The sequence below is a fragment of the Hippocampus guttulatus genome, chromosome 4, assembly GCF_054856545.1.
Source record: "Hippocampus guttulatus isolate MCC_2025c chromosome 4, RoL_Hgut_1.0, whole genome shotgun sequence".
Classification (NCBI taxonomy): domain Eukaryota; kingdom Metazoa; phylum Chordata; class Actinopteri; order Syngnathiformes; family Syngnathidae; genus Hippocampus; species Hippocampus guttulatus.
Genome location: NC_141264.1, coordinates 19067074 through 19089007, shown reverse-complemented (window position 1 = coordinate 19089007; position 21934 = coordinate 19067074). Strand labels below are relative to the sequence as shown.

Here is a 21934-nt window from a genome sequence, read left to right as displayed (position 1 = left end):
AACAGTATCGTTAAAACAAACAAACCTTGGCAACGAGCCGCCTGTGTGGCTCTGGCTGTTCTCATCGTGCCTGCTGGGGCACTACAGATTCCACTCACGTTACAGGAACATGCACGTGAGTTTCCCTGAAACTCGAAAGTGCCCGTAAGCATTAACGTGCATGCCGGCGACCACTTCTGCTTAAAGTCAGCTGGGATAGGCTTCCAACTCACCTGTGAAACTAGTGAAGATAAATGGGATTAAAATGGATATCTGGATTTATTCTCTCACTTAGCAGTATATATACTGGGTGGAGAGGCCAATACAAGAAATCACAGAAAATTCTCTAGTACCAGGTAAGGGACACCGATCAGTGGAATGACAATATCAGGCAGTGCCAGTCCATTTCTCCTTAAAAGAAAAAAAATCCTGAGACATCCTGAGTTTACAGTTTTCGTTTATAGCAGGGGTAGGAAACTCCGGTTCCTTGAGAGCCATATCCTGCCTGTTTTACATCCCTCACTACCCCAACACACCTGATTCAAAAAAATCAGCTCATTAGCAAGATTTGTTGAAGCCTGAAACGATCATGATCAATTGAATCAGCTGTGTTAGAATAGAGAGAGCTCTAAAACGGGCCGAGGATCGCTCTCGAGGAACCGGAGTTCCCTAGCCCTGTTTTATGATGAGATGAGATGGAATCAGTGGAACTTGAATGTGTCACTGTGCTAAAATGTCAACTTAGAAATTGAACTAAGGACACTTGTTAATACATTACAGCCGATCAAAGCATTCCCGAGATACAGTAGAAGGTCATACACCATCCATTGTGGTGCTCACACGCGCAGTTAATCTTTGGATGCTTGTTGAACTGAACTGAGGTCTCGCCATGTTTACTGATGTCATGCATGATACGAATTCCTCTGAAATGTAGTTCAATGTGTTTCGTCAAATTCCAAATAATCCATAATCATCCATTGAAGCGTCTTACAACATATTTTTTCAGGCGAGAAAAATAAAAACAGTGCCTAGTTTTTTTTGTTTTTTTTAGAACGAAACAGTCATATTGTGAGCTTGTAGATGTGATAAGAATGATGAGAATCATAGTTATTTTTGGAAACAAGTTATTTTTGACCTACAATGAGATTGACGTGATTGTGGTACTTCGCATTCTTCTTATAATATTAAAGGAATTTAGGGAAGGGTGCATGAAGTAAACCCAAATCACTGTTGAGTTTATAACCCAATCAATGGGCACCTCTCACACGCTAGCATAAAAGGTGTCGGTGGCACACCTGATCCCCAGGATAACAGGTTTCAGTCAAATGTTTCAGGCTCATTTACAGATCTGCTTTTCCTTAAGGTCAATGGGTTCAGAATGTCGCAGATGGCTGAGCAGTGGAGTAGAGCGACTGGTCCTTCTCGTAGTGAGGTGATGGGAACAAAGCAGGTCAATGAGTTTGTGTGCATTTTTTTTGTATGTAGCATGCTCATAAATGTAGTCTTTCCTGCCCATGAGATCTGCCACTTAGCCGTTTAGTTTGTGTGTTTCTGAGTTGGCAATTTCATTCAAAACTTACCATTTTGAATTTGGTAGAGACAATTATTTGAACGATAGCAGAATAAGATCTTTAAAAGGGAATTTAGATTTCAGGGAAATTAAAGGCTGCCACAGTTCAAATTGTGTGTTGTACCCGATTGAGAGTGTGCACTCTAGTCATTGACAAGGTGTAACTTAAAAATAGCCTCGACTTTTTGGCACAGCGTGGATCAGACGGCAAAAATAAACATCAGTACATGTAAGATTGGAGGTGATTTGCTCCCTTTAGATTGCCAAGGTTATTTCTATGGAATTCTGTTTGTTCTCTCCAAAGTTTAAATACTGGTATAACATCAGGAATGGAGCAAAGATTCCGAAAACAACAGTGAGGTGACAGGCTACCATTTTTGATTTGTTTAATGTGACACAACATTCTAGCTATAACGTAAGGTCAAAAAAGGTTCACCATTCCAATTGGTGCCTGAAAGTTACTCCGGTTTATTTGTAATGGACTCAGTAGTATGGACATAGTTAGCTCACTCGCAGTTGTCCATGAGATAAACTTAGCCTGATCCCTAATCCTTGTGTGTTTTCGACTTGGCCATCTGACCGAAATGAACTGCGTCTTGTTTGCTCAGTGAAACCAAACGTGCATGGAAAATCTTGCATGTGCAAGAAAAAGATCTTTGGAGGGGTCATGACCAGTGAGGCTGGTAAGTGCTCGCCCAGGTTCCCAATCATGCGTCTCCACCAGAAAGGACATTTTTGTACTGTGATGGTTTGTGGTCCTGTGCAGAAACATCATTGCATCTTCTTCTGGCTGAGTGTTAAATCGAGTTAGTATGTTTCTTTTAAAACGGTGTCATTTTTGGCTACTTGGTTGGTCATTTAACTCTGCGATTGGCTTGCAACCAGTTCAGGGCGTTCCCTGCCTACTGCCCGAAGACAGCTGGGATAGACTCCAGCACGCCCCGCAACCCTTGTGAGTATTAATGTATCAGAAAATGGATGGATGGTTATTTAACTTGTCCACAGATCTCAAGTGGACATTTTTGACAGCACTGCTATCGTTCAAATGAGACAATCATTCAAAAATATGTCACTTTCATCAACAAAGGGGGTGCCTTGTGTGTGTGTGTGAGTGTGCGCGTGTGCGTGTGTCACTCAAGATAATGAGCTTGAAAAAGCTTTTCGACTAGTGTTCCTTTATTGTAGCTATTAGAGATTGCCTCTTCACTATCCCCTTACAGTAACTGACATTTTTAACCTATTTACACTTGTGGAGACCTGAGAAGTAAGCAGTTGGTGTGTCCCGATATGATGAAGGAATGGTAAACAAACACAAATGTGTTTTGCGGTTCTATGCAAGTTAATATGGTTTTCAGAAACATACCTTCAAAATTAACTCTCAATAATTAGTTTGAAACTATGAAGCTTGTGTTTTATCAGAGCTGTCCATTAAGTTTCCCTAATCAGCTGTTCATTAGTAACATAAACCTTAAATCGCATAACTACGCCCTTCTCCTACACCCCCTACAGCAGATGAGGCCTGGTGCAAAGCCCTCCTGTAACAGATGTCTCGCAGGGTAGTAGTAATTATGACCAGAGCAAAGCAGGGAATCTGAGCATGCTCTTAATCAGGAAGTAGGACATAAGGTCAGGGTGTGCCCGCCCGTTGGGCAGCGTGAATGTTCACTGGACTGGATACTTCAACCGTCTACCAGTTGCACACGTTTCAGAAAGTTTGGTGTCAAATTTTAAGACACCAATCACCAGATAAAAACCACTACTTACAACTCACCACTTGATTATCTCCTAATATAAAAATTGCAAAATAACACGGTGATAACAGCTTGCGCTTGTGATCACAACAATGAATTATGAGCGCAATAAACAAATATGTGTGAGGTAAATGGAATACATCCGCACTACCAATTTTGTAGTGTCTTGAGTCATATTTGATCACAATATCTTAATCATTCCTTCATTCACTGACTTTTTGTTCACTCTTGGGAATATGGCAAGTCTCAATGCTATTGAAGCCAACCCCACTTGACTATTCAATAATAGATGAAAGACAGATGGCCACATTGGTGGAGAAAATGCATTACAGGCCTGGAAGAGGTGCCGGTAATCGACCTTTGTGTTTCAATAACCTGCACACATGTTCGCCATTGGCCGCTTTATAGAAATCAAAGACCGTGAGCTTGAGTGGCAAATGGGCGTTGAGCTCCTGTTGCTGATGATTTGCTCTTGTTCACCAAGGTAAGAAAGCCATTCAAGCGTTCTGCACTGTACATCTCGCCTCCATCTAAACCCCGCTACCCGTGCAATTTGTTCGCTGACAACATAAGAAGGAATTCATTGTGAGCTCGAATTGAAAGGCTGCCATTACAAGTACAGTGTGAGCTTGTTCTTGTGCCCATGCTGTGACTCTTGAGAGCCGCCCACATCAGCTGCAGCCCCTTGCAACCCCCAGCCCCTGAACCGTGCTTACGTCACACAAGGCTGCCTCATCCTCCTGCGGGCAAGAGGAAGGTGTCCAGAGCCTTGTGAAAAAGATTGCAGACATTAAACTGCCCGCTAATTGTCATTCTTGGATAATGTTCCAAAAAAAAAGAGGATTTGGGAAACGGCTTGTAAATGGGGTTCCTACAGTGAGCCTAAATTCTTTTTTGAAATTGTCCTTTTGAACTGATTTTCACATAAAATTCATTGGTTTCGTGTTAACAGGATTATCAGATTATTACAATAAATCACAAAGATAAAGAAGGCATTTGATATTGTTTGTCCCCGAGGGTCAATCTTCAGATAATAACTGCAATGTTGAATGAATTTGCTTGCAGATTTGTTCTGGAACATGAGACTATTGAAATATATAGCACCAGCAGGCTGGATTTTCAAATGTGAGGGGGCTTTTTTTTTTTTTTTGCTTTAGCCTTCCAGGCCCTCAAAATGGTATAAACAACATACGATGGCACAGCTGCTACAGTAGGTCCACTTCCAATACAAGAGCTGCATAGAATCTGTTTTTAAACCAATCATGCTTGATTTTGAGTGACACTGGCAGAGCGGACTATGATTGTTTGTTTGAACCGCACTGCAACATACTGAGAGGTATCATTTTGATGAACTCTTTCAGTTAAATAAAAGTACGATACCTCATATGTAATGATATGAGTTCATCAAAGTTTCTCCATGTCATTGTAATGAGAAGCCTCATTTTTAACTTTCCATGAAGCGATCACAGATAGCGTCCCCTTCGGTGCTCCAATAAGTCCCTCGCACGTGCTTCGGCCAAAGCTCGGCAGCCTTTGTGGATGCCTCACCAGACGGAGGCAGAGAGAGTGCCACAAATAGACCCGTCCTTTGGCTCACAGGGGAGCCGTAGCCTCACTTCTGTGCGCTCTTGCCTCCTATTTCATGTGTGCCTTAGGCCAAAACAAGTTAGCTAAGAACCACAGGGAAATCAAATTTGGGATTATTAGATCATCACGAAATGGCCCAGGGAGGATGAGATTTTTGAGTGCATAAATACATATTGTTGGCAAAATAGGGTGATTTATGGCACTTGGTTCTTTGTCAGACAATAAAAGGGAACATATGGTGTTGTACAGTTTTAATGGACATGAGAGGATTCTTTGTACAGATAAAGCCAGCTCGTGTCAGAATGATGGAAAGAGGACAGGAGGGAGAAGGAGATTAACACCTTGTGATCCACAGCATACCGTATCGTTTGTCAAACGCGAATGTGGCGGTGTTGCGGCATTGGGCTTTTGTGGCTACTAATGGAACGGGCCGACTGGTGGATATTGATGATGTTAGTCAAGCAGACAGAAGCAAAAAGATGAACTGTGAGGTGATTGGAGCCATGCTCTCTGCTCACTTTCAACTTATGGAGTAAAACGGATACGATGACAATTTATGACGACTACAGCATTTCTGACAAAATACCTGTAATAAATAGATATTCTTCAATGGACAAATCAGCGACAACAGGGGTTGAAAGAATGAGCCGAGCATTTACGTATCCATTTTTATTCATGTAGCTCATGAAATAATCGATTCATTGATTTGTTGTAAATAAATGAAATAAAATGTATTAACTTTTGAGAAATACTGTAGATATTTTAAAATCAGTGCTTGATTGTTTTATTTAATTTTTACGCTTATTTATCTAGGTAAGGCAATTGACAACAGAATTAAAGGGAAAGTCAACCCAAAACTTTTCTTCATAAGAATATGATCTATGCATCCCCCACTCAACGAAAGAAAATGGCAAAATTGTGGTTTTTGCTGCTTAACTCTCATTCCATGAGCACATTATGAATCAGAATTCAGTGTTTAGACAAGTGAAGGCACATACATCATATTATTGTAAAGAATTTTGGGGGGTTGACTTCCCCTTTGAATTAGTTTTATTCTTTGTTGCAGAGTGTTCCATTCATTTGGGGTAGAAAACTGAAAGGTCCAAAAGTAGTGCAGATTTTAGTCACACAGGGGTTGATAAAAATGCATAGCTGTCTGTCTGAGACGAGGGGGCGGAGTACTCACGTCAGCTGTGTGCTTGGCCATTAAGTGGTATTTTAGACTCGACGTGCTATGATGATAGCTCAGTTTACGACTGCAAAACATACAGGTAACTTTGGTTTTGTCAGTGGAACAATCTGGCAACTTTTTAAACGTAAACTTTCCATTCATAAACTCTTTAAGTATCCGTTTTCGGTGTCTCGCGCTGCCATGGCTGGCAAAACAAACATGTGCATGGACCTGTGCAGCGCGCTTGTTGTTTTGTTTCTGGTTTATTTATAGAGCAACGTAACATCCGCTGTGACGTGTGAAAAAATTCATCCCGTTCAAATTCATTTAAATTAATGCCAATAAAAACGCGCTAAACTGACAGCTCTAATTTTTTTTACATGTATAGTTAAGGTCTTTATTTTCTCGCACCTTGTGTCTGAATGGCCTCGCCCAACTGTCACTTCTAAAATGTTATTTGGCTCTTGAGCACAAAGGTCCAGGCCCACCGCTGCAATCAAGTATGCTTTTCAAGTACTCAAAACAAAATATATTCCACTAAGACTACAAACAAGAAAAGGATTTTAATCCGAGTGGTGCTGAGCGGTGTCACTGCTGTCATCCTGCTCTTTTGAAAAATATGAATGTCCTCATTTCACTTTAACCTTAATGCTTCAACACCAGGATACGGAGGCAGACGATTATTGTCAACATGTCTGCCATAGGGATCGGGAGAAAATCTTCATGTGGTTTTACACACACACACACACACACACACACACACACACACACACACACACACACACACACACACACACACACACACACACACACACACACACACACACACACGTGGGTGGTGAAAGACTGCCAACTATTGAGTCAAACCTCCATCTATTACCCCTTTTCCACCCCCAAAAAACTTGATGCTCGTTCGGCGCCTAGGCCAGTGCTGTGCTTTGTTGCTTAACAAGTCCTCACGAAGAACCTATTTGGATTTCCACTGGCAAAGAGCCAAGTAGTGGCTACGTCATTAAGTCATCGTAAAGCATCCAAACATCATTCCTCTACATCTGCGATAACCCCCAACCTGACGTAGTTGGTGCCAGAGTCTCACTCAACAAATAATTGGGACCAATTTAAGCAACAGTTTCAAGCACCAAAGATAGAACTAGAGCCAATTTCTGTGGTGGAAAAAGAAAGAACTGGTGCTAACCTGGGCACTGGCCCGGAACTAGCACGAGCACAAGCGCGGTGGAAAAAGGCCATGTGTTGCGGCTGACTTTTGCTTCTCTGTTATTATTATTTTCTTTAAAATATATTTTAAATTCATGCTATCTTACTATAGCAGGCACAAACAGTCTCCTCTCATGACTCTTCCTGTCTTTGGATGCAAGTATGCATCTGAGCATGTCTGCCGTGTTTATCTCTCTCCCTTACTGCTCTGTCATCAATTTCCTTCACGGTCTGCATTTATCATGCAAGGAAAGGAAATGGTGATATTTATCTCCATTTCTATATGACTTAGCATTCACTTAAGTGTATACCCTCACCCGCATACATCTTTGCTCATGTTTTTTTTTTTTTTTGCTTGGCTTCGATGCACATAAAAAAACTCTTTAAATATTTCATAGCCTGCGAACCAAGCTTCAGTCTCCAGAGAGTCACAGTACCTACTCTAAGACTGAGGCCTCGGGCAAGGAGCCTTTGAGTGACTCTCGCAGGATGGAAGAATCTTGGAACACAATAGAGGCCTTCAAAGCATTCAAGTGGTCTCTCCATCTGCAGACTTTGTGCCTTGAGGACATACTGTACCTACCACCGGTACCAAAACACATGGATGCAACCAACACATGGGTGAAAAATAAAAAACTTCCAAGGTTCATCTTTCCGATCAATCTAGAAAACCAAATAAGTATCATGCAGTGCAGTAATACATCACTCCAGACTACAACCCCACTAATAAGCATACTGTATTATGTTTATAAGTAGACACACGCAGACTCAGGGTGCTCTTAAAACCAAAAATAAAAATACTAAAAACAAATCCTCCCCCTTTTCTTTTTCTTCCGCCCCTACGTTGACCTTCCCCCACCACGCCCCTCCTCCGCCTCCTCTCCCCACCAAGGGTGACTAATCATTGATACTGGAAATAACTCCCATGGCTGGCCTTATAAGGGCATCAGGAAACTGCTGATTTTAGGCTTCAGAGTCTGAAACCACAATCCCCCACCCATCTCTTCTTTTGCAACAACTACTACAGCCCCCACCCCTCTGTCATCAACTACATTTCTGTCTTTTTATCAGGTCACGTTTCACTGTGCAGGCCTTGTGCCACAGGCGTCACACGGCCCTCAGACCTTGTGAATTGTCAACAGCATAATGCTTTGACTTCAAATTCCCAATGCCTCGGTTCTCCACCTAAATATTTTTTGCCCAGTGTGTATAAATCACAACAGCTCATGACATCATCAATTCTCTGATTTATTAAGGGTCTGCTTCACTTTTTCCGTGATTAAAAATGCCCTCTGTGCCATTAGTGCAACCACACAAATGCACGACAGTCTCTAAAGGATTGAAAACAAACTTTTTGGTTACTTATGTGAAACAGGATTTTCAATCAGAAAAAAAATGTTTTTTTTTTGCAATGCATTTTTTTTTGTGATAGCACACAATTGTGTCAGGCCCCGTTGCCACCGGTGTAATTTGAAATAAATTGGCAGCCTAATTGTTTTTGTCACAAGACCTTTCCAGTACACATATTGTCTTCTGCGCTAATGGAAAGCTGTTTCAGGGAAAAAAATCTGTACAATCTATTCATCTTCTGTAGAGCTTGTCTTCATTTCGGTCACGAAACACTCAGTCAATCCTTTCTGGGTTTTTTTTTTGGGCAGGAGCCACACATTGGACTGGTTCTCAGTTAGTCATGAAAAATAGTCACAGAGAATGCATATCCAGCTTTGACAAAACAAAAGCGCTAGCGATACTCAGCTAGCATTAGCACATCGTTAGCCATGACTGACATTGGTAGCATGAATTTTTTGTAACGTAGCATTACTAGAATGCTTACCTGCTGAGCAGCAGTGATGTATATTCCGTTTCGCTTCTGAACCCTTTTAGCTGTCTCAGGTCCTGTTGCGCTGCTTCGTTTTTGTCTTATGCCCACTTTCTGGCAAATGATGGGTAAACTTTTTTTTTTTCCTCCGGGGGATATTCTGCCATCATTTCAGCATACTTCCCATAGCCCAAGGTATGAAATAGGTGTGCCTGCTATTTTTGTGGCTGCAAGTGCTCATCAAATGATTTGCAGCGCATCAGTCATGTTTCTGATTGCTTGCTTTTCCTTGGGCGCCGTGGTTTCTTAAAAATAAAATGAGAGGCACAAAATGGGGGCAGAGATGGATCGTTCCTTTTTTTTCTTTAATTGCAAACTCCCCTTCAAATACAGAAGTAAAATGTAAAATTGAATTTATCTGCCAGTTACTATATACAGTGTCAATTTTGCTAACATTTCACAACACAAGAAAAAGGTTTTCTGTAGACAAAAAAAACCGTATTTCATTAATTTACCGGTACATAGTGCTAGTACCAAGATAAAAAATAATAGTCACATTACAAGTTGCATTTTGTTGACTTTAGAGTACCGGTAATCAAAACAACAGGTTTCCATACATAAAAAACAAACAAATAAAGATCTAATGTCAGATTTCTTTCAGATTAGACAGAATATTTGAACAGCCGAAGCTGGTGGTGTTTAGGCTGGCACAAGACACAATACATTCGCCACCAGTTATTCTTGAAACCGACAGCATCAATCATTTCTCTTCACCATGGCCATGGATGGGGAATATCTTGCTTCTCCGAGTCTGCTCACCGGTTCACGTTTCTCCTCGTCACAACTGCCCCTGATTTTTTTTTCCTCCTTACAGCTCTCAGTCAATCAGTTGATCAACAACTCAACCGCAGCTAACTTTACCTCTCTCGGGGTACATATTTCGACGTCATCCGCAGAGGTTGCTAAAAGTGACAAGCCTTTTTTGACAAAGTAAAGGCTAGAAAGGATGGACACCCATTTTCAATGGTAGGGAGTAAAATAAAAAAGTTATCCGAAAAAGTAATACTAGTAAAGCACAGAAACGTGACTTACTCACAAATATATATTGCCCGTCTTAGTTCCTTTCCAAGTCGAAGCAATTGCCTATCATTAGCATCCTCATCCCCCACGTCATGCTGCCTAGCAGAGGCACAGCAGCTTATTAAAATGATTAGAGAGAGTTTGCTTTATCTGTCGGCTGATTTTTAATGAAATTAGTTAGTCTAATAGAGCGAGAGGAACGGATTCAATCAACACCCCAAGAACTAGCCTTTTTGCGCAACTGCACTGATTTGAAGCGTGCTATTCATTCAAATGAGCCACTTGCCACGAAGGGCTTGGATCATTTCAGAGTTCCTGGTCCGTTTGAATATGATTGAATAATAAAGCTGTAAAACCTGAAACGTAGGCTTTGCTTCGCCACACTTCTTTCTCTTGTTACTTCCCACACTGAACCCGTGGATCGTGGAAACAGTTGGAAAACAGGTATTGTTTCATGCTCTGCGCTTTTCATAAAAGAACACCCTCAAATACAAATCCTCCGTCAAGGCCAAATCCTTTATTAAGCTCAGCTGTAGTGTAACACGACCCAAGAGCAAAACACCAGGATAAGGCACCTCTGCCAAGGCCAAACTGCAAACAAAAATTTGAAAAAGAAAATAGGCGGGGGCATCATATTTGTGTGCATTTTGCTGACCATTTTTGTAAGCTACTTGTAAGGCTACTTCCTGTTTGATCGAGGATAGACAGTGTAGTTGGATGAATGAGTCAGTCTTGTATTTTCCATTCACACAATGGAAAACCAATGAATTATAAATAAGGAAATAGGGATTACATTTCGATTCCAAACCTGGTGTGGTGGGGGGCTGATTTTTTTTTTTTTTTGTCTGTCTGTCTGTGCTGCAGCTTGATACTAAATGGTGCCGGTCGGCGGAACCACTGCTTTAACAGGAAGCTGGAATAATGGGCTCGAACTTTCATACCCTCTGTTGACATATATTTTGGTTTAACCTTTGACATCTTTAAAAAATGCAACTCTGCTGGTCACAGGAGGTCACAGCTGCAGAAGTGTTGTCAAACTTACTATTTTGAGCAACACAATTGTGACACGTAGCGCGTTTTTTGTTTTGGTTGTGACATACTTGTGCACATGGAAAAAACGAACACTTAATCATGCTTTTTTAGATCCTAAGACAAGATTAGTGTTTCCCAAAACTATTTTCAGTCTCCATACCACGATTGCGATGTAAGCAAGTGGCCAAAAACACCATCATTCTTCTACACTTCAAGTTGGAAATAGGGCGTAAATGTCTTGTTCCACTCGAAATGAATAAATGATTATACTCATAAATCAGTCCGTTGGTGCGAAAGCTATACAGGACTTAGAGCAAAGTGTCCTAGGAAAGTAGTAGGTGATGCCTTCAAAGACACTTGACAGATGAACTGCGTTGAAAGCAAGATGATACATCTCAAATGGTTTACTCTAATAAAAATGTTCACAGAAGTTGGAACTGTCGTAAAATAGTGAAAAATCTATTTTGAAAGACAATGGAGACATGATGGCTGTGGTTGAGTCAAAGTGAACGTTGTAGGGAGAAATTTTTCCAGTGCTGTATAACAACCAAGTATACACCACAATGCCGGAGGAATCAAAAAGATACAGATTTTCAAGAGAAAAACATCATGTTAAGAGAATAAACTTGTAGGTTGTCCAAGAAAAAAAAAAAGATTGTATCTTGACACAAGCAGATATGTATTTTGTCCGGATAAAAAGTCATAATCTGACAAGATTAAGTATTCCCCAATCATATCTCAAAGTTTCAACATAAATGTCAAAGTCTATATACTAAGACTATATAATAGGACTATAGTCATTAAAAAATTGCCTTTAGCATTTTAATTCCTGTAGTAAATGCTTTTTGTTCATGGTGTCCCACAGCTAAGGTCCCGAAGAGTAACTGGTTTAATTTGTTTTACTGGTTCTAGACACTTTTAAATATGATACAACATCGCATCTGGCTAATTATGTTTGTGCACTCCCAAGCGACAGCTCGCGGCACTCCATTTGAAAACCACTGCCTTAAGGGACCCAAAATGGCCGGCTTTTTCCAATTTCAATGTCTACGCCATTCTTGCGAGATCAGGCCTTCTCAGGGAAAGATAACGTAAGACAACTTAACCTTTATTATCGTAGCGGTATGGCCGTAAGGTTTCCACGTCATTCTTAACCATAATTTTGTGGCTCATAATTATCCGTACACTTTTATTACTCAGTGATGACGTCATTGCTACGCACTGTTGTCTATTGTTTGTGACAATTCACGCACAAAATGCAAATGTTATAATCACAGTATGGCTTTGTTCCATTTGTGAATTACCGGTAAATATAAATTCAACAAGGGAGTCCCTCTTTGGAGTAACAAACTTGCTTTGTATCCTTCGGGACACTTTTAGTGCATTGCATACATATTGTATTAGCGAGACAGGAGTAGCCGCGTGACGTGTCAGTGTGGGCGAGGTGAGGTGACGGAGTTGTTTCGTTCAGTAGCAAACGCACAACGCGAGCAACAGGTGATTCCAGACCTGTCTTCTTTTGAAATCATATAACTGTCAAAAGAAGCCCCGAGTGGAAACACGCGCTTCATTGATGCTTTGAAGTTTTCATGCTGCGACACGCCAAACTTGCAGTCGTCTGTTTGGGCTCGCATCCACTTGGAACCCTTACAGCTCTCTTAATTTGATCACGCTGGCGAGGCAGACGTTTATATCAAAGCAAAGTTTTCGATAAGCCTGGTGTCTGCTCGATGCATATGTAGTACTGTAATACATTACGGAGAGGCAGCACTGCGGCCGAGTGGTTTGGATGTCTGTCTCAAAGATCACACTTTTGCGGCATCAGTCCTGTGTGGAGTTTCGATGTTCTCCCGAAGTTTTATGGTCCATAACGGCCCTGCGATTGACTCCTGCCCAAAGTCAACTCGGATAGACTCCAGCTCACACGGGAGGATCCTAGTCAGGATAAGCGGCATGGAAAATGGACGGATATTAGAGTAGAAAAGTGAAAATCATTTTCTAGCCTCTGAACAATTTTATCATTTAAGATAGCCATACCATAAGGTGTCGTTTTAAGACTTTCTCCCTTAACGTCACATAACATAGCCTACAAATTGAAAAAGACAAATGAAACACCAAATCATCAAATGCAAATATACCAGTAATTTAACCAAGCTTCTGTGAGAGTGTATGTACACATAAAAATGAAATTAAATGAATGAATGTATTTTTATTGTTTAGTTAAGTCTTACACAGACCACAGATGCAAAAAAGATGTTTGTGGCATTCAACCGTGCACCTATCACACACCATCTTTGACCCCAAAAAATACATAATGGAGAGACGTCCTCCTGCTCTTGTTACTGTGCAGCCATGTGGGATATTTCTTGCTTGTGAATGTTGCGCTTATGAATATATAGCCATGAAGACGATGCCTGGTGATTGTGTGTAATTAAGAACACAAGAGCACTTAAGACTTCTTTTCAAGAGTTTGTGGAATTCATAATGAAATTAGCAGTGTGTGTCTAACAAAACTGCAAATGAGATCCAATGCTGGTGCCATGATACTGGTATTAGTTTAAAGACTATTGGGGTTGTAGTTTGGAGTGATGTAGATATGTGCTGCATTGTACTGAGCGAATGAAATGGTTGTTCAGAAGTTTCTGGAATTGATCAAAAGTGTTGTGAGGCAACTGTGGTAAAAGGGAGTGCACAACTTGGCTGCAACCAGTAAAGGCACTGTTGAACTGTCTAGACTCTAGACATAATAGTAAATGACATCCGTTAAAGCAGGACACACACACACAGCCACACACATGCGCGCACAGACACACTCATGTACACACAGACACACACAGACACACATTTTTAGCATCTTAACTGATTTTCAAAATGCGTGAGACTCCACACATAGCGAGCAAAAAAATAAATTAAATAATCGGCTTACAGCTCCTGCGTGTACTTAGAGATCAACAACACAACACACAGCATACAAGAAGAAGCATTTGGAACAGGATGAATATTCATGCTTGTCACTCTTAACACACTCCACACCACAGGATAAATTGGTCCAAATAATCTTTCAGAGGTATCTGACAATCGAGCCCTCGCTGACTTTGGTGGCAAGGGAGGTAAAACTGCTCTAATTTGGCCCAATTGTCGATTTAGGCTTGCTAAAGGCCACTATCCACATCGTCCTCCATTACGGCTCAACTCAGAGCAGCATTTTTATGGTCAATACAACCCCGATGTGAAAATTTGAGTTAGATTTAATAATATCATTCCAAACCTAATAACGCATAATTTTGTTTGAAACCAATTTCTCTTTGACAAGAGTCAGCCAGATAATATTTGTATCCAACTTGTTAGTGATGTGTAGTGTTGCTTGTACAGTCATTTGTGGTTCACGATTCACAACATGGCTGACGCACCCTACGATACTACGATACCACAAGTCGGCACCAAACTAGGAAAATAGTAATTGGTGGCAAGGAAGTTTGTTGGGGTGTTAAATCTCAACTGGGAGATAAGCTTTGTTTGTCAGGGAGGAGCTCATTTCAGCCTGGATTTTTTTTAAGGATTACATTGAAGGCATTTTTTTTTTAATTGTGGGGTGCCAATTAATTACTCGTGGTTTTCCGCTTTTCATAATGCGACTTGGCAAATAGTGAGGAATAACAGTCTGAAGTCATGAGTTTAAAGTAGGAAAACATAAAGTGAACACACACCGTATAAATAATTAACAAACAAACCAATTTTTTTAAAAACACGCACCGAATAAACAATTTATAGTCCTTGAGAAACCCCGGCTCTTCTATCCGGAGATTTCCAAGAGTTTCTGCAAGGTTCTCCTGAGCGGCACCTTCTCCTCGGGCTTACTATCTGGGATCATGCCTGCGCTTCTCTCCGCACTCAGCCTCAGGTTCGGCCTCTGCTCTCGCACAACCTTGAGCCCTTCTTGCGTGATGTTCCTGCAAAAGTCCACCTTGACCTCCCCCAGGCTCACGCCGTAAGCCGCCACCCCGTCCAGGATGCGGTCTGTGATGCGAACGCAGTTCTCCAGATGGAGGCGACGCAGCTTCCTGCATCTCTGCAGCAAGATGATCACGTCCTGATCACTTATGTGTCCACAGCCAGATAGCTTCAAGGATAGCAGGTTAGGGCACCTGTAGGACACACAATGACAGTGCAGTGCAGTGTTTCCTCCACTATAATGCAGATATTTATTGAATTTTTACAGTATACAGGCACGCCGCTACTTGCGAACATAAGGAATTTTGGACACACTGTCTGAACACCATGTTCGTTAATATATATTTTATGAATCCTTGTAAGTCAAAATTTGGAGTTGGGCACATTCAGTGTAGTGTCACATCTTGCTGCAACATACTAGGCAGTTCTCCTTGTAGAGATGCAGCTTAATTAAGAGCAAGAAGAAGAGTTAAATAAGGTCCCCAACTCACCTCCAGTCGTAGTGTTGCTGTATGCGCTGTTCGAATGTGTTGCTGCTTCGTATATAGCTGCTAAGTTCTGTTAGCCGGTCAATAATGTGTCATATTGTCTGTTAGCATTAAGCTAGCAGGACGCTCGCGAGAAGAAATGACAGCAAATGATTTGGTTGAACTTTTCGTTGTTCGATGTTTAATTTGTTGGACACGTCGTTTTTGCAGTGAACCCGAACTGGGAATGACAAATATCTTATTTGCATAACTGTGTGCACAAGCGTATTGGAGTATGCGTTTAAAAAATACTTTAAAAGTGTTTTGATAAGTTTGAATGTGTTAAAAGAATGTGAGATGGGTAAAAGCATACATTTTAAGAAGAGTTTTGTATGGTCTCGTTCTATTGCGGATTGTCACCTAATTTCACCCGCGATGAACGCGTTTTCACTGTACCGCAAACCCATTCTGAGTCATTGTTACACACCGCGTGTGCTACAGTGTTGAGGGATTACTTTTGTTTGAAGAGGGACTATCACTCGTCCTAAGTAAGCAGTGCTGCTTGGCGTGTGTGCTTATTTACCAATGACTGCTCCTCGGGCCTCTTGAAAAAAAAAAAAGTGAGATAATAGAGAAGGAGTTATAGCTGGGGAGATGACACACGTGATGAAAAGCAAAGCTCAGAGAGGCAGCAACATGAGCTGTTTGGCAATAAAGTACGGCAATACTTTCAGCCTGCCTTCGCTTTGCACTGCGTCCCTGTGGGACTATGTGTTTCATCGAAGAAGTCTTTCATAAATAAAGGACGCACGGTTTTCGTGGACTGAACAGCAACAGGATGTTTGACGACTTGCAACTTGGCGAGTGGTCGTTTTAGTTTGAACCGATTTTATTATTATTTTTTTTTCCCCAAAGAAAATCCTTGACACTCGTCAGGCTGGCAGAAACGAGCACGCTGGCGGCAGAGGGATGCCGTTCACGTTCACTAATGCAGCTTACATAAAGACTTACATAATCTTACCGCTTTGCCACATGTGAGCCAAACATATTCCAGTGTACTGCCAGTGTGACGGGTGCTGCCCCAGTAACCTCTGCGCATGTGATAGTGGCGCATCCACGTGCAGCAACGTGCCAGCACCCAGCTTTAGAAGGACAATCACATTTAGAAAATAAAAACGCAACCAATGGAATTTCTCTCTGCTGGCTGTTAAAGAGGGAAGGGATGTGAAAGAGGTGTACCAAGTCTTAAAGTTACATAATCCACCCATTAATGGCAACTCCCTTTTAATTTGAGGAAGCGTATTCCTTTTTAATTCCAGTCTTCAAAGCTTTAAAAGGAAATTTGGCTGTAAGATGAGATGGCGTTTTTTTTTTTTTTTTGGGCAGCTCTCCAAAAGCAACCGCACCTCTTTGAGCTCAAGAGTTTTAACAATCTACATTAAGCCTATAAGTATTAGATTTGCTTTTGCATACTTGCCAATCCACTGTTGATAGTTTTGATGGATGATAGATTTGTTCATTTCTATCGCAGTCTCTCTATTTATAGACTTATTTATTGATGAATGTTCTACTGCTGCCCACAATACTGCTGGCTGTTCTTGCGGCTCTACATGTCTTTGCAGATGTGTCTCGATAAGTTAGAATACTGTTGAAAACTTTCTTTATTTCACTTGTTCAATTCTAAAATTGAAACTTGTATTTTTGTTTTCCTTATTTGTTAGCTAAATTATACTGTGTATATATGAAGAAAAAAATCAACTCGTGAAAAATGTCGCTTGGTGTGAGGTGAATCTCTATAATGTGAGTTTTCTCATTTCACGTGCCAAGTGTACCGGTCCGCGATCGAATGGTTGGGGACCGCTGCTCTAGCACTACAATACGTACATATTAGGGGATTTTCAATTCTCTGAGCATTGTGGTCGGCGGGCTCAGTATTTCCCAACCTCAATTGAGCCAAGGCACCCATGTTACATGAGAAAAATTTCCCAGAACACATATGTCACAAACAGTACGAATATTGAAACAACTATCTCATCTCAGTTTACTTTCATGCATTACTTACTATCACCTCTTATTTTTTTATCATCTTCAATACCCAAGTTTGGTATACCCAGGTGGCTTATCGACATGCGACGACTTGCACCATTGAGCCGACATCACATCTGGCTGCCGCTAAGTGACAAGTGAGCTGGCTCGAGAGTAGCATGTAGCACCCCACTTTGGTCCTATCTATTGAATCAAAGGACAGTCTTACTCTCTGAGGAACCACAAAACACTTTCTGCCAAAGTTCCTTCGTTCTGCAGAAGACGTGATGAAGTTCCCGTGAAAACAAAAGAAGCCAAACAATAATTGCACAGGGGCAGTCCCGTCCGAGACTTGAGACACGTCTCTGAAGAGGCCACAGCTAAGCATGCAACTTCAAACTGGCAATTAGCTCGCTAATGACCTGTTTGGTCGAATTCTGCCGACAAACTCCAAAAGGTTCTTGACATACAGGGTGGAAGGGGTTGCAACATTTTAAGAAAACCTTTTTGTAAGTCTTTTCAGTTTTTTTTTTGAGGGCATGTCTGCTCACTTTGTGTGCTAACTAGACAAGGGCTGCCTGTGTTAGCGTTGGCTCTCAAAGGCTCCATTTATTCAGACGCCACAGATCTCACGGAAGTGGTGGGAACGAACAAAGTAAAAATATTTTGTTACGATGTTAAAGTACATTTTTCAGGTGTCAGTACTTTAATAAAGTACTGTATTTATTTTTCATTTTAACCCCCTACATTTGAAAACAGACATTTATACTTTCTACTGCTTTCTTTGTAAAATTGGCTTGTTACTTTTTTACAACCTCCATGGATGACAGCAATAGAGAGAGGTAAACTCAACTGTGGTTGACATCTGGATTGATTGAGATCTTGGGTAATTTTTGGATGAATGTGAATCAAGAACCGATTTGGAGATGCAAGATATCTTCTCCCTCCATGGCCCTGTTTAAGTTAACTGTTTAACATTGCCATCTTAAGAAGGCTTTGTGGTGAAAGCCTTGTCTTGTGCCATCTTAACAAAACCAACCAAACAGAACAAAACAAAACTCGTCTTAAAGTTCATTTTTTTCCCCCTTGGCTTTGTCAGAATGCGACACTGTCTGTTTTCTGTGTTTTATTGTTTTTAACTTTGTCAGTGTTTTATTGTTTTGAATTGTTTGATGTTTGATTTTTAGTCTCATGTTCAGCCCTTTGTTTCAGCTGTGTTTTACTACAATGTGAATACTTCAGCCAGCGCTGTCTCACTGTGTCGTTGAAATACACAGCAGAAGCCACCCACCTCACGTCACGTGACATGTGTTGATACACTGTGTGCTGTGGCCTCCAGTAAATCGCATGCAAACTAGAAATGTAGTTGTCGACATCGTGGAAAGTGCACTAAAAGGAGACCGGTCGACATGTTTTACAGCTTTTCCCATAAAAAGGCAAGAGACGGCCCCGGTCGCCTTATCCGGGGAAGAGGGCAGGCAGGGATAGATGCACATGTTCATTCCTCTGACAACAACAAAGGGTCAATTGTAGGCTCCACCTGCATGCATACACTGGGCGGGGCTAAGGCCATATCACTCTTGAGCGCCCCTCCTCGGTTCGCACTCCTACTTTTGTCATGTGCGCAAGCTCTCCCCACCAATTTGGGGAGGGTTTATCAGCACGCCATGAGTGAGGCTCCGAGGCGTCAAAATAGACGAGCCAGACAAAGTAGGCAGTTCCAGTTCAGACTGGTTTTGTAGCTCATGTGGCCGGGTCTCAAATTTCTCCGAACAGGAAATCCACACAGGGTCATTCATGCAAGCCACCACCCCGCCCTCCCCGACACTTGTCTTGCATCTGCGTCACTTGTCCGTGGCATGCGTGGATGTACATGCAGAGAGACATCATTACGCCTCTGCAAAGGCTGACAGGTTGTGCTTTCTCACATGACGGGATGTGTTTTCTTTTCCAAGTGACCGATCAAAAGCAACTACTGCCACATTAGTCAATGAAAGGTAATGACATAGCTCAGCACTGTAATTTTCACAGAATCACGTGTCAGCTTTTATTTATTTTTTTAAGTTGCCACTAATTATTTTGTTCCCTGTCGCCAAGAGCTAATTACACCTGCATGCTGGTGCTTCCTAAAAAATGAACCTTCCTTTAAAATGAGCCACATAATCCATCCATCTGTGAAAGCGCGATATAAATAGAGATGTATTGTATTCTATTGTAATATGCTATGAGAGATTATCAAGAGGTGCCATTATATAGCGGAACAAACCTGTGTATCCACCTGATGCCATTCATGCAACAGAAAAATTGCTTTTTGCTCAAATAAGCAGGCCCAGATTTCACAGTAGGTCCATCCATCCTATTTTCTAATCTGCTTTTCCTCACGAGGGTCGCGGGCGAGCTGGAACCGATACCAGCTGACTTCGGTCAGTAGGTGGAGTACACCCTGTACCGGTTGCCAGCCAATTGCATGGCACACGGAGGCAACCAACCATTCACACTCACAATCACACCTAGGGATAATGTAGAGTGTCCTATTAACATGCCTTGCATGTTTTTGGAACGTGGGAGAAAACCGGAGTACCCGGAGAAAACCCACGCAGGCACGGGGAGAACATGCCACACAGGAAGGCTGGAGCCGGAATCGAAGCCTGCACCTCTGCATTGTGAGGAGGACGTGCTAACCAGTCGATCGCCGTGCTGTGCAAGTAAAATAATACACTAAAATAATCGCAATTAAAATAACTGTAAATGCAAATAAATACAGGCTATTCCTGGCGGCCCTTTTCTGTCACTGTGGTGCCATGCATGAATAGCGTATGCACTTTACATTAAAAAAGAAGCAGAAGCAGAAAGTGATAATGGAGTCGTTTTCCCACAGATTAAGAAGACTTTTGGCTTTTAAATATTGCCTCTCTGGATGTGTTCCTACTGTGTGTGTGTGTGTGTGTGTGTGTGTGTTTGTGTGTGTGTGTTTGTGTGTGTTGGTTATTAGAAGGGCTATCACTCCTGGAAGTCGCTGCTAATTTAAAGGATGGAAAAGGGTGGACAGATAATTTTGCTTTGATCTTGAACTGAAGTGCGTTATACTGAGGTGTCTCCAATCGTCAAATTCATGTTCACGCGGAGTCAACACAACCCCGCCACCATTTGCTCTTCTGATGAAACCTCCAAAGGGCTCAGCTGTTCTAGTAGGCTTTTCCTGACTTTTTTTATGCTTTCGAGCAGAAGCTTGAAGGTTTTGTGCTAACACTGACCGCTGCCAATCTTCATACTTTTTGGACCTTTTTATTTGGTGATGTGCTGTGAAAGTTTTCCAATGTAAAGTATGTGCCTTGACTCAATATAAACGCGTACCAAACACAAGCACTCACATGTGGCAGACGCGAGCCAGGAAGATGCTGACCAGTTTGTCGTGCTTGCTGCAGATGTCCCTCTGGAAGGAGCTCTTCAACCAGTCCTCGATATTGCACACCTGCAGCACCCTGCTGGAGTGCCAGCAGATGGACAGATGACGCAAAGAGGGCCCCAGCACAAAGTTGTTGCCCCTCAGCTGAGAGAGCGAGCTGAAGTGGAGAACATTCCACAGGCGGGCGTCGAAGAAGACATCCCGCAGCGGCGTGCAGGTAAGAGACAAACTCCTGCGGCTGTCCTTATCCAGGAAGGAGAAAAGGTGCAGTAGACATTCGCGGTTGAGCTGGATTAGATCCATGGTGTGCCGGTCCCGAGCCCCACAGAGAGGCCTCGTCGCCCGGGCGCGAGGAGGCCTGATGGTAGGCAGCAACAATGAGCCTTGCAGCTTGTATTGTGTGGCCTAGATACATGATACCTCCTCGGGCGCATGCTGGAGGCCCTGCACATATAAGGCTATGGAGTGGAGGCTATTTTAGGAAGACAACTGCCAGTGCAGTCAAAGAGGGAAGTGTTGGAGCCACACGCTCTCTTTCCATCTGTCGTGGCTCTCAACAGGCGGCCAGCAGCCCACTGGGGTGAAGCAGATGTTTACACTTTCTCGGCCTAGTTATCTGATACAAATGCACCCTGAGTGACATGGAGGAGGAATAGAGAGATTAACTTTGTCACACAACGTGACACTGTACCATAACACTGCATGCGTTTATATGTCCACTTTGATCAGTTTACCTTTTTTTTTTTTTTTAAATGGATTCATTTAACTTTTTATTTTTAAAGATGACAAAGGAAGGAAGGGGGCGGGGTGGACGCTCTGGTAGTTGTCGCGGGAAGCTAACGTGAAGTTAGCGTCTTGTAGCAATGATAATGCCTGCAGGA

The 21934-nt window shown here is 42.0% G+C and overlaps 1 protein-coding gene across 1 annotated transcript; it reads right to left on the bottom strand.

Annotated features, from left to right (window-relative positions):
- Positions 1-10669: 10669 nt before the first annotated feature.
- Positions 10670-21356, bottom strand: fbxl22 (F-box and leucine-rich repeat protein 22). Its single transcript, XM_086109393.1, has 2 exons — positions 21019-21356; positions 10670-15349 (listed from the first exon to the last, which is right to left on the bottom strand). The coding sequence occupies exons 1-2, from the start codon at positions 21354-21356 to the stop codon at positions 14998-15000; spliced, it is 690 nt and encodes a 229-aa protein (XP_085965519.1). The 3' UTR covers positions 10670-14997.
- Positions 21357-21934: the final 578 nt, after the last annotated feature.

Coding starts and splice junctions, on each gene's coding strand:
- fbxl22 (XM_086109393.1), bottom strand. CDS start 21,356: ATGGATCTAATCCAGCTCAACCGCGAATGTCTACTGCACCTTTTCTCC. Junction 15,350..21,018: donor CTGGCTCGCGTCTGCCACAT/GTGAGTGCTTGT, acceptor TGTGTCCTACAG/GTGCCCTAACCTGCTATCCT.